This window comes from Thermobia domestica, chromosome 2, assembly GCF_964235325.1.
Source record: "Thermobia domestica chromosome 2, izTheDome1.hap1.1, whole genome shotgun sequence".
Lineage (NCBI taxonomy): Eukaryota > Metazoa > Arthropoda > Insecta > Zygentoma > Lepismatidae > Thermobia > Thermobia domestica.
The window spans coordinates 179946390-179959079 of NC_137455.1; the positions used below are offsets into that span (position 1 = coordinate 179946390).

At 34.7% G+C, this 12690-nt stretch overlaps 1 protein-coding gene across 2 annotated transcripts in view; it reads right to left on the reverse strand.

Moving 5' to 3' along the window:
* Positions 1 to 1430: 1430 nt before the first annotated feature.
* The window catches only part of LOC145677706 (major facilitator superfamily domain-containing protein 12-like), an 89352-nt gene continuing 78092 nt past the window's right edge, over positions 1431 to 12690 (reverse strand). For both annotated transcript variants that reach the window (XM_081748119.1, XM_081748118.1), the window contains exons 7-9: positions 5812 to 5962; positions 5225 to 5355; positions 1431 to 1871 (exon numbers count right to left, since the gene is read on the reverse strand). In XM_081748119.1, the coding sequence (XP_081604245.1) occupies positions 1855 to 1871; positions 5225 to 5355; positions 5812 to 5962 (299 nt within the window). In that variant the 3' untranslated portion in view covers positions 1431 to 1854. The remainder of the gene's footprint in view (positions 1872 to 5224; positions 5356 to 5811; positions 5963 to 12690) is intronic.

Below are 12690 nucleotides of genomic sequence, written 5' to 3' on the forward strand. Positions count from 1 at the left end.
AGCAAGCATGCATACAAATTACCTACATTTGTGTTTTAAAAGTATAGGAGATTTGTTTATTTGTTCGTTATTTAGTGATCCTCCCTTTTAGTTAGAGGTTAGATACAGTTTTCGAAAGAGAAAGTGGATTTTTAAAAACCCGAGTCCTATATTTCATTGCTATTGTTTTCTATTTTAAAATTAGAATGAAAAATAAGTATAATGATTTAGCACGGGGGAAAATCAGTGATCGAGCTTTCTTCTCTGTAAGAAGGAAATTAGTAATCACATTAAAATACCACGGTAATTATATATATATATATATATGGGTGTGCCGCGAGAATTCAAGTTACACCTGTAGTGTGCCGCAAGTTGAAAAAGGTTGGGAAACGCTGCTCTAGAGGTTGATTTGGCGTTCCATGGCATCTCACAAGTGCTCAATGAGGTTCAGATTCTCATGGTCATTGACAAAAGAGAGGAGAGTAGTACGTCCATTACTGAGTGAATGTTGTATTGAGTCGTATGTAATGTTTCATTAAATGCCTGTTATGCCAATTAGTAGTACTGTAAACGTATGTTGATTTACCAAAAGCTACCAACTTCTGCACCGATTAAAAAAAAAAAAAAAAAAAAAAAAGTTATTCGTATCGTACCTAGCATGTTATACAAAGTTCAGCAGTACGTATATCGTTACACAAAGTTATGGAACACATTCCACATACGTAATAGAATCTTAAATGAAAACTCACTATAGAAAACAATGTAAGTGCCACCTTGAAACTGTTTCACTTATTTTATTTTTTTAATACGTTTATGCCTTAGTTAGATTTTCATACATAGCTTTACTTCGTTATACGTATGCTAAGGTTCTATTTCTAAGCAATAGTATTTTCTATTTTGTGGTGCTTGAGAACAGTTTAGTAGCTCTTGTCTCCACTTTTACAGTAACTATTGTTTTTGGCACTTACGTTGTTTCCTACAGAGAGTCTTCAAATATGCACTCTCAAGTTCTTCCGGTAACTGAGAAACGAAAGTTGATTAAAAAGCAAAAAGAAAAATGAAGAAAACAGCAGTTATCTTCAGATTGAAGCAACAAATCGATTCACCTTGACACAAATGGAGATTTCTCTCTCTCTCTCTCTCTCTCTCTATATATATATATATATATATATATATATATATATATATATATATATATATATATATATATATATATATATATATATATCCAGCAGCTTAAGAACAGCAAGCCCATTACTTTACATCTTTGAAAAGGTGAATTGTTCATTTATTTTATGGATATTGTTACGGAGATGAAAGCGTACGAAAGACATAGTCAAAAATAATACATTGCACACAATATATTGTGTATTTACAGTTCTATAGTATGTGAAGTGTCACTCAAAGATTCCACTAGCTTACCATACTAATCTTTTAAGGGTATTAAGAAGTTGGTTCAAATAAAATTGTAAAGTATACTTTTATTTTAATCAAGAAAAGGAAGACTATGATATCATTGAATAATGTATTAAAATGTAAATACAATATTGAAAGAATGGCATTGTGACATTAATTTTTCTTGAGATATATACAAGATATAACGGTTAGTTGATTTAAATACTTAAATATCTTACAGCGCTAATGCATTACAATTTTTTCATCGAAAGTTACGCATTCTACTATTTTTGCAGTTATTCACAACTCTTATACAGCTCAACTCATATCCTTCATATAAGCAGAGTTACCTGGGCACTACAAGTCAACCATGAAGCGTTATTCTATAGCACGTAATCCAGCGAAAGTGACAGTGTAGTTGAGAATGAAGTGGAAATGAATGGATTTTCGATGGTTCTCTACTTGTACTTGTATAGAGCACTAAATCCTTTCGTAACCTGAAAGTAGATTAGAACAAGTAAAGAATAACAGAAAAACGAAAATTTTGTTTTTATCTGATTATTGCAATATATATAGAGACGAAACTTTTTCGTTAATGCGATATGTGCGAAACGTTAAAAAAAATGCGTATGTATTTCAGCAAACAAACTTTTCGTTTCAGAGCCAGAAATCACGTTTGTATTATCGCGAATTTTTACGAAATTCGGCACTGCGATAAATGCGAATGAAAACGAAAAAGTGGAATTCTTGTTAATTATTGCTAATAATAACTAAAAACGCATTTCCGATAATATTTAACTTAAAAAACGTTGCATTTACGAAAAAGCTTTGCGAGTTATTTGGTCCAGAAACTGTTTCACTTAATAAAAATGTAGACATCAGCAAAACTGAACTGTTGTTTAAATCGTTGACTGTGTTTTGTGTTGAAAATGTTCATGATCTGTTAATTGCTTACCGTGAATTTAAAAGTAAGGTTATTGAAATTTCAACAGTGAGGATGAGGAAGTTGACATTGTATCATTGTTAAACAGTTTAAAAGTTAACCACAGGTTAGGAAGAAAAGAATAATACTGGAGAGAGTTGAGTATAAAAACTCCTTTCAAAAGCAATCGACTTCAACAAAAGTGCTAAAAAGCAGATAATAATAGGAATAATAAAGTTCTTAAAACCAGAAAATAACTAATTACTAATATCTTAACTATATATAAAATTACATGAGCTCACATAAATTATTGAGCACTTCCTCTAGGGCTACAATGATTAAATTTGGCATGATTGTAGCTTTCCGGAACTAACCGACAGGAAAATTACCAAAAGTGAATATTTGTAATTTTTAGGTCGTCTAAAGAGGAGAGGATGAATTTCCGCATGTTATTTAAATGGGCCTTTTTTTGGACCTATAATCTCATGTTTTAGGTACTTAGAATTGGAATAAAAACTTGAAATTCTGTACGCTTGTACGTTTTCGTTAGTACTACCTAAGTAAATCAGTAAAAATAAAAAAAATCCAACTTTAGAGTGGTTTTATAGGGAACTGAAAAATCTTTCCCATGTTATTTATATGGAACACCTTTTACAGCCCCGAATTATTGAGCACTTCCTCTAGGGCTACAATGATTAAATTTGACATGATTGGAGCTTTTCGGGACAAACCCACAGGAAAATTCTCAAAAGTGAATATATTTAATATGTAGGGGGTCTAAAGAAAGGATGAAAAATTTCTCCATGTTATTTAAATGGGCTTTTTTTTTTTTTTTTTTTTTTACCTATAATCTCATGTTTTAGGTACTTAGAATTGGAATAAAAATTTGAAATTCGGTATGCTTGTACGTTTTTGTTAGCGTTCCCTAAGTGAATCATCAGAAATAAAAATTTCCAATCCTAGAGTGGTTTTATGGGGGAACTGAAAAATCTTCCCCATGTTATTTACATGGGACGTCTTCTACACCCGAAAATGTCTAGGTACTTCCGGCAGGATTAGAGTGATGAAATTTGGCATGATTGTAGCCTTCCGGGACTCTCAAGAAAATTGCCAAAAGTGAATATTTTTAATTTTGGGTGGGGGTCTAAAGGAGGATAAAAACATTCCCATGCTATTTAAATGGGCGTTTTCTTGGGATAGAAAATATTATCTTTTACATAGTTGAAAATAGGAAAAGAAACGAGAGAATTGTGGGTTCAAGAGGTGAGAGGCCGTAGGCTGAGCAAAGACAGTGTGTAGGGGCGAAGCCTTCGCATAGGCAAATTCAGGAAATATGAGGTGCAAGTTCACGAAATTCAATGTTAATGCAAATGCGGATAGATAAGAAATGCGAGGCCGTAGGCCGAGCAAACTTGAGGGCCTGGGGGCGGAGCCCCCAGCTAGCCAAAGGCTAGTACATATCTTATATATATATACATATATAAAGTCTGTCCGAGCCAAACAAACAATTGAATTTTTTCTGGTTTTAACTCTTTATTAATATTATTTTTCTTTTTAGTGCATTTTAGAAAATGGTTATTTTGCTTTTAAGCTGATTTAAGTTTTCACTTTTTCGTCACTCCAGTAATTTAGCTAGATGCCTAAACTAAAGATAGGATACTGACTTCCTATAAAATGAGTCGGCTTTCGAAACATGGGTGATAACCTATTGTAATTGGTCTACGTGTTACGGAATTATATGTGAAATTATACACGGTATTAACAGTGTCAGCTGTTGAGGAGTTTCATGGTCTAACTTCAAAGACTGTCACCACATCCTGATATTTATATGGAGCCTGTGAGAAAGTACACTCTTTAAAATTAAAAAGAACCTTCAAAATCAGTGCACATATATCGAAGTTATGCGTCAACATAAGACACAACATGTTTTTTGAACTCTTTTTAAAAATAGAAAGTAAAATAATTTGAGAGGAAATATTTAATGGAATATGATACAAGGTAAACAAGAAAGGAAGAAGGTTGCAATTGATCGACGAAACTAAAATAAGTAATTCTTAACCTCAAAACGGAGACATTTGTGGAAGATCCTAGTAATCCTAGCGTATGGAAACCCCTACCATGATTATACCCTTTAGGCTAAGGGAGACGGATAATTAAAGCAAGTGAATGATGATGCAATTCGTGGAATGAGAATGTGAGAGGAAATGGGAGAACCTCGAGAAAACTCACGGACACGATGTCCAACACAAACTTACTTGACCGTGGATCAAACCAGGAACCCTATGCATTAGAGATACATGGTCTACCAGTAGCCACCGTGTACCCTCTTAAAATTAATCGAAAACAATCGATACATATTAGTGTCCAATCCGTAGCTTTCGGACTCGCTGAGATGAATAGTAACAGTGCCGTTGTCGTTTAACTGCAAGTTTAGTCCCCATCGTCTTGGTGATGAGATGGGAAAGGGGTGATACGGATTTCTGTAATTATACTTTTATTGAAATGCATATCCTAAGTGGGGGAGGTGTTCAAATACTTTTCATAACCCTATTGTGTCCGTATGAAGAAGGAGCATTTCAACTAGTATATTTTAAATATTTTTAAAGTTAAAAAAATTTATGAATATAGGGCACTTTCCAAATTTACCAAGAAAAAGCGGTATTGCCCCTAAGGGCCCATATATATATATATATACCCTTTATTTCTTATCTTCCTTATGTTTTTTTTTTTTTAATTATGGCAGCCGATAGTGTTAGTTTTATAAACACTACTTTAAATTTGTTTTGAACAACTGAATTTAATTTTTTTCTCTAAAAATTTATCTTGTGAGTTATACAGATTACAGAAGTTCATTCCTTATTAAAATTTTACATTGCTCTTACTAGAGTAGCACAAATTATGTGGTGTGTTCTGAAGTAAATTTCTTACCTGTTCGTCTAAATCCTGTAAGTATAGGGAAACATATCGTCAATAGAATAATGAAGGCAAATACAATCGCTGCACCGCAGATAAATGCTAAGACGTCACGATAATATAATGGGCAGTAAGTTTCACACTTGCTGGTAATAAAGAAAAGAGTAAGCAAAATTAAGCAAATTGTAAAAACGTTCATTGACCATACTGAATTTCTGTATAGACTATATACTAAGTTGGTGAAAATCATCGAAACATTTCGCAAAAATCAAAATAGCCTATTTCTTTTAACACTTCGAATATTTTTACTATTTTTTGGTAATATTTGTTTATATCTAGGTAATAGTCAATATTTAGTTCTTAACTCACAATATTTATTGTACTAACTATTCTCAACCCAAGAACTTAATATTCTCATTTATAAACCTTGATAAAAGATAATTCGAACAAAGTGTTGTTCCTCTCAAGTAAATTTATTTTGCTTACTTGCCATTTTGTTGTTTATTTAGTATTAAACGATGTTTCATTTTTGAATTCTTAACTTGATATAAGACCCTAGTGTTTACATTAAATTCAATATTTTAAAATAAACAAGAACATACCTTGCTTCGATCACAGTTACAAGAATTCCATTTGAGAGCTTGTCAAAGAAACTCATGGTCCCAAAGACAAAGGCTCCGTTTTCTGTATTTGTACCAATCAAATCAGCAGCTAATCCTAAACTGGTAACAAGCATTATAGCACTAGAGAATCCTAAAAGTAAGAAAAATAAATACATATTATGTTATATCGTATTAATTTGGAAAAAATGAAATGTTTATGTTTTACGTCTCACATTTATGCCGGCTAGTCTAAAAGAGACGGTAATGATGAGAAATAAAGGAAATGATGGAATGAAGAAAGTGGAAGGAAACAGAACCCCGAGAAAACTCACGCACACGGTATTTGTCTACCACCAAGTTCACTTGGCGTAAGCTGGGATCGAACAAAGGACCCCATACACCAGAGGTGAAAGCTGCACCACTGTGGCACCGCGTTTTTGGAGTTTAATGTCTCCTTTCAGCATGGAATCTCTTGTAAGCAGTGATGATTTCATGGGTTAAGGTTGAATTTTGCCCTTAGAGCTGCGAAATTCCCCTCCCCCCGGGCAAATCTCTGATCATGCTCAGTAAGCGTTATCAGTATCTTTGCAATTTTAGTTTGACCTCTTGAGCAGGCCCGTATCCAGGGGGGTCTAGGGGGCCCCCTAAATTTTTGCGGGTCCCCCTAAAATTTTCACGGTAGGCTTCCAAATGAACTATAATATATTTGGATCGGCCCTCCTAACTTCAGCCGGCCCCCCTACATTTTTGGGCTGGCTACCGGCCTGCTCCTGAATATTAAAATCCTCCGTTGAGGGAAATTGTCTGAAATCAACACAGCTTGTGAGACGTAGCGCTATGGAATCGTAATCCCATAAGGTCCAAATCGGATCTCTCGTACTAAAGGCGAAGCCACTAGATTTGTTACAAAGCTGTTACATCACTTCCGCTACGGTATCTTTATTTATTTTATTTATTTATTTATTTTTTTTAAAGCTATTGATTTATATGGTGAATTTTTTCCATCTTCTTCTCAATGAACTGGGTTTTCATGCTTCAGTTTTGTTGATTTCTTCTTCAGATCTATTTAAATTTATTTCTTCGTTTAAAAAAATCTGTGTTTACATATATCAAATTTAAGGAATGTTAAATTTACATGTAATGCAAAACGATTTTTAAAAAGCAAGAATTTTTACCTACACTTCAAGTCAGTAAAATTAAACTGTTAAAATTCTAGCTCATTTCTTAAACAAGAAAAGAATATTTCCCAATATCAAAGAGCTATAAACAAAGATGGCACAGGAATTCAACATCGTTTATTTTAGAGAAAATTGCAGCAGAAAAGGGTAAATTTTAAGTATGGCGCTGAAATGATTTTTATGAAGTGATAACAATAAAACAAACAGCGGCGGCTCTTGAGGAGAGTCACATCGGTAAAAATTAAAGAAAGAAAATTAACCCAATGTTCTAATTCTTGTAGATCCCCTATATACGACAATTAGAACAGTAGGGGGCGCGGTGGCTCAGTGGTAGAGCGTTCACCTCCGGTGCTTGGGGTCCCTGGTTCGATCCCAGCTCGCGCCGTGTGGACTTTGTGGTGGACAAACACCGTGCTCGTGGGTTTTCTCGGGGTTCTTCCGTTTCTTCCCACTTTCTTCATTCCACCATTTCATTCATTTCTCATCACCGTTTCCTTTAGTTTAACCGGCATAACCGTAGGACGTAAAACTAAAGATTTCATTTCAATTAGAACAGTATCTTCTTTACTTAGCTTGTTACGATAAAATTTTAAATTTTACTGATTTGAGTTCCTTCACCTGCCACTCAAAACAAAGAATATGTTATAGGAAATACAATACAATAGAGATATTCATTTTCAACATATGTACCTGACGATGTCATAATTTATCTCTGGATGCACACAATTTTTTTCTTCAAATATTGAGCATGTTTTGAGGTTTTTATAAAATTTATTTGCTGTATTTGAACAAAATATTGTAAAATAATGAATTAATGGAATTATAAAGTAAACAAACTTTTTCTTATTAGCAATTAAACTGTTGAAAGCAGGGTTGTTTTGTTTAAAACAAAATGTTTAAAACAAATGATTAAAACTTGTTTCAAACAATTGATTTTATTTAAAACAAATTTTATATACCTTTTAAACATTTTGTTTTAAACACATGTATTTTTAAAGACTTGTTTTAAATATATTTTTATTTTATTTTATTTTATTTTTGTAAAAAAAAAAAATCTGCCAGAGAAAGAAAATGGTCAAAAAGTGCTTCCCATACACAGTGATGCCCATCCCCCTTATGTTCATGACGCACCCCCCAACTGTCTGACACCCTCCCTCCCAGCCTGATCGTATAATTATGACAATTCAAATTTAAATGTTATGTATATACAAACACTTTCTCTTGCCAAATCGTCTGTTCTACTATCCATAATTTTAAGTTCAAATACAAAATTCTTCCTGCGAACCACAAACAGTTCTCAGCAAGCAAAATCCAAAGAACATGGCTAAAATTCAGACTCAACTACAGTATGCCAAAAGTAAAAAAGAAATCCTGAAACAGTTTCAAGATAGCGGCCCAGGATAACAAATATCTTATCTGAGGCTACTGATACGTGGAAGTTGTCGTCACTATAAAACACTTAAAATGCTGTTACATAAAAAAAACTTCTATAACCGACTAATTCTATATCATTCTGGTTTGATGCAACAAATTATAACGCATATAAAATATAAATCAAAACAACGCTTTAATCAAAGAGGATTGATGACTCTGCTTAAACATGGACAATAGTAATGACTGGTCAAGGATCTGCTATCAAAATACCACTTTCCAAATTCTAAACTGTGGACAAAACACACGTTAACTTCAAGTTAAAGTTGGATGATTAGTTACTTAATTAACAGGGCTTTCGACATCGAAATTAAACTATCAGCTAATTAAAAAAAAAAATCGTAAATATCCCAAGTAAATATCCCCTAATGTAATAAGTTCAGAAAAAATGCAGATTGAAGTGGCGTAGACATGATGATTTTCAGGTAAGGAATGCAACCGAAAACCTTGAAACCGTTTCAACCATTAACCAAAATGGTCAGTATCGTGGTATAAAGGACAGAAGAAAAAAAATATGCATTGTGTTATCCGTAGGTGTTCTTCCATGAAAATGCAATATTCTTTCCGATTAAATTTTACACCCCCCTTCAAACATATTTATATAGATTTTTAGCCCCCCCAAATATTTCAATGACGCAGTTTGCGTCATTGACCCCCCTTGTGGGCACCTCTGCCATACAGAAAACTATTTTGTTCCCGTGCGAATGTTTTGATTTCTCATGGCTTCAGCCGGTCAATGTGGTGATATACAATTTATTTTGTCTCTTTTTCCCACTTGCTTTTAGCGTTTATTGTATTGTTTAAATGTTTATCAGTAAACTTGCGAGAAATTCTCGTGGTCGAAGGTTGGACGGCTTGTAGAAATTATATTTAAAAATAAATAAAAGAATTATCATAGAAACAAGTTTTTGTGTTGTATTCAGAAAACAAACAAAGGGTTCTTTGCTAAATTGTGGTTTTGAAATTAAAATATCGCAGGCATTCGTTTATACAGTACATGTTGGTTCTCAGTCTCCGTACAACTTGGAATCGTTTAACATGAGTTTTACGGGAAGAAAAAATGAACATCATTTGGAGCTAATTTATTAAAGTAACTCAAACACCATCAGAAAAGAAAACGACCGAACTCGTTACAAAACGTGTAAGAAAGAAATAGTTGATTTAATTCCACAGAATGAAGAATCATTACAAAAAATGCAATGCTGTGAAGAAAGAAAGAAGAAGAAAAAACTGGAAACCCAAACAGATGGTGGAAGTGTTGATCCGAAAATTGCTTCTAATGATTCTAACGTCAGTGATGTGGTTGAGATGCTGCTAGGAACTTTAGGTAAGATTTTTTATTTATTTTTTTTTATCATCACCAATATCTTTTTCATTATATTATGAAAATTTTATTTTGCCCCTCTCCCCACCTTCGCTCTAAATTTTCCTAAAAACTTTATATCGTGAAGTTTGTATGAAGGGACCAGGCGTGAAAGGGCAAGGTATGGCAGTCACCCGCTTAATTAACCATCAAAGCGTGATACTTATTGTCACACCATTGTCGAACGTCAGTGGGGCTCCTGGGATGATTTGATCTACATTTGTTCGTGTCTTTATGTATGCAGTACGCTATAGGATGCAATTTTTGGTCTTTTAACATTAAACTTTGAGGGTAGAGGCACGAGATCTCCGGAACTTGCTGTAGGCCTATAGATTTTGAGTATGATCCGACGTAAAATTTCAAAATTAGTGGTTCGGTTCCCACTTTAAACAATAAGCCCTGTCTCAAAAAGCCTTGCTACTGATGCAAAACTGTAATCAGTCAAACTAAACAAACTAAGTTTATGGGTTTCGAACAAACTTGGGTTGCAGGATAAATTTGGCTCCATTTTTTTTTTTTTTTTTTAAATATTTTTAGATATAGGGCCTTCAGAGCAAAGGGGATCGAAGTCCTTTTTCAGAAAGGTTCACTTTTGCTCAGCAAACGTTGTATCTTTGTAGCCAAGAGTACGAAATAAATTAACAAAAACCATGTGAAAGAGTGTTCTAGAGTTTCATAGGGCAACTGATAGACAAGATGGAACAGGAGGGCTAATTTTTCCCCTCCTTGCTCATAAATTTAAGATATTAATTTTATATTGTGTACACTGCAGCGTGGGAATGATTAACAAGTCAAGCTCCGAATGCCATAATCAATGGTGCATAATTACGTTAAATAATTGCAGGGTGTGTCAAAAAGAATACACCGACGGAAAACGTCATTCTTTGCAACCACGAATCTGAAATGAAAGAAAGGAAAACTACGTGACAAGGTGCAATCTATAGAGTTTTATATGATTGCCGCTAGAGAGAGGCTTCCGTCTATAGATCATCTGCTCCCTAACTTGAATTCCATATGGTGGGGGCAGTAATGCAGCTTTAGAAACGTTTTACTGATCAAAGTCCAACAGAAACAAATTGAAGTCTTTACACCGAATAAAAACGGATTTTGATCAGTTATAATTCATTTCTATTGGCCGTAAGGAGCTGTAGGCATATATTGATCTTTTGTATATTTTTTGGCCCAAGGATTCCAAAGGTGGCTCTACTTTCAAGTTTCGGGATTGCTTAAAATTCTGGAAATTGGGCCGAAGCAAATTTCCAGCTTTGATCATCTGTATTTCCCAGTGTTCGAAGTGAAAAAAAGCAGAGGCAGTATGTTTATTTACGATTTTGTCTTGACATACCGGCTATCTAAATGTTGAAATACAGTGAGGGTATGTCGCCTAAAAAATTGCATTTCTATTTACATAAAGACTCAAACCCATTGGAGAACTTCTCTGTAAATAACGAGGGGAAATATGGATATACTTTGATCCCCCGCCAACAACTTTCTGAAAAAAATATAAAAAAATATTCCCTTTATTATAATATATAAAAAATATTATAGATAATTATACACGAAAATACACAGAAAACCGAATGAGGATATCACTAACAATTTCCTGTGGGGAAACGTTTGGTCTCCCCACTCGACTGTGGGTTATTCCAAACCCCCGGAAAGTCCACTCTCCCCCCACGGCAGACAACCCCTAAATGCACCCATGTTCAAAACTCGGCATTTATATGCATTTAGGAAAGAAGATATACACACATACATAACAAAGAAATAATTCAATATGGCACATCAAAATACCAGGTTATCATAAAATAAGTATCGCTGTTCAGAAATCTATGGAAACGTAACCACGCGACAGAATACAACCAAACTTGGTAGGAGCATATTTGGAAACATGCAGAAGCGATTGGTGTAGAAAACAAAATTAGTTCCAATTTTCGCCACCAGAGGCAATTGTGGCACTGTACAACGCCATGTAAATGCCGCGTGGAAGAAAAACGACACTAGTGACGCTAAATGATAAGAAAGACTGTAATTACCTACCCAGGTTCTTACTCACGCCTGCATGTGTTTCAGTGATATGGGTTTGAGGGCCACTATGTGCCAGAAGTGAAATGATGGTCATCCAATGTAAGCTTCTTTTTCTTCCCACACTCTTTGCGTTGTGTTCAAGAGTCTCGGGTTCGATTTCCGGTGAAGACACATGTCAATCGGATCCCACGTTACCCTGTAGGTCCCGTCTTTAGAACGCCATCATCCTCTCATACCGTACTAGTCACCATGCATTTTCGTTGCTCAAGGACCTCCACATCACCATCGCTCATAACAACACATCGCTACACCACGGGGTTATTAATAGGAGCACAAATCAATGCCACGCGTCGCACGTGGACATAATTACGGCTTTTCTTTCATTGAATATCAATAATATTATTTGTCTTCCATACCACACTCACCGTACTTAACACTGAACAGAAACAGAATAGCCTCTGGAGGCGAGATTTGACACTGATCTTTTCCTGGAATTTTGAAGGGAGCTTGAGTTTTAGGGACCACAGGAAAGACTAACATTTAAGTTCGTTTTTGTAAGATATCCAAGAATTTTAAAGAGACGCTCCAGTTCAAAAGACCCCTTCCCCGTAAATCTGCCACTGACCACGGGGTATTAATAACATTAGCAATCAATGCCACGAGACCCACAAGAGTGGTAATTACAGCCTTTCTTATCATTTAGCACCACTATTGTCGTTTTCTTCCACGCTGCACTTACTTGGTGCTGTACAGCGCCACAATTACCTCTGGTGGCGAAAATTGGAACTAATTTTGTTTTCTATACCAGTCGCTTCTGCATATTCCCAAATGTACTCCTACCAGGTTTGGTTGCATTCTGTCAAGTGGTTACGTCTCCAT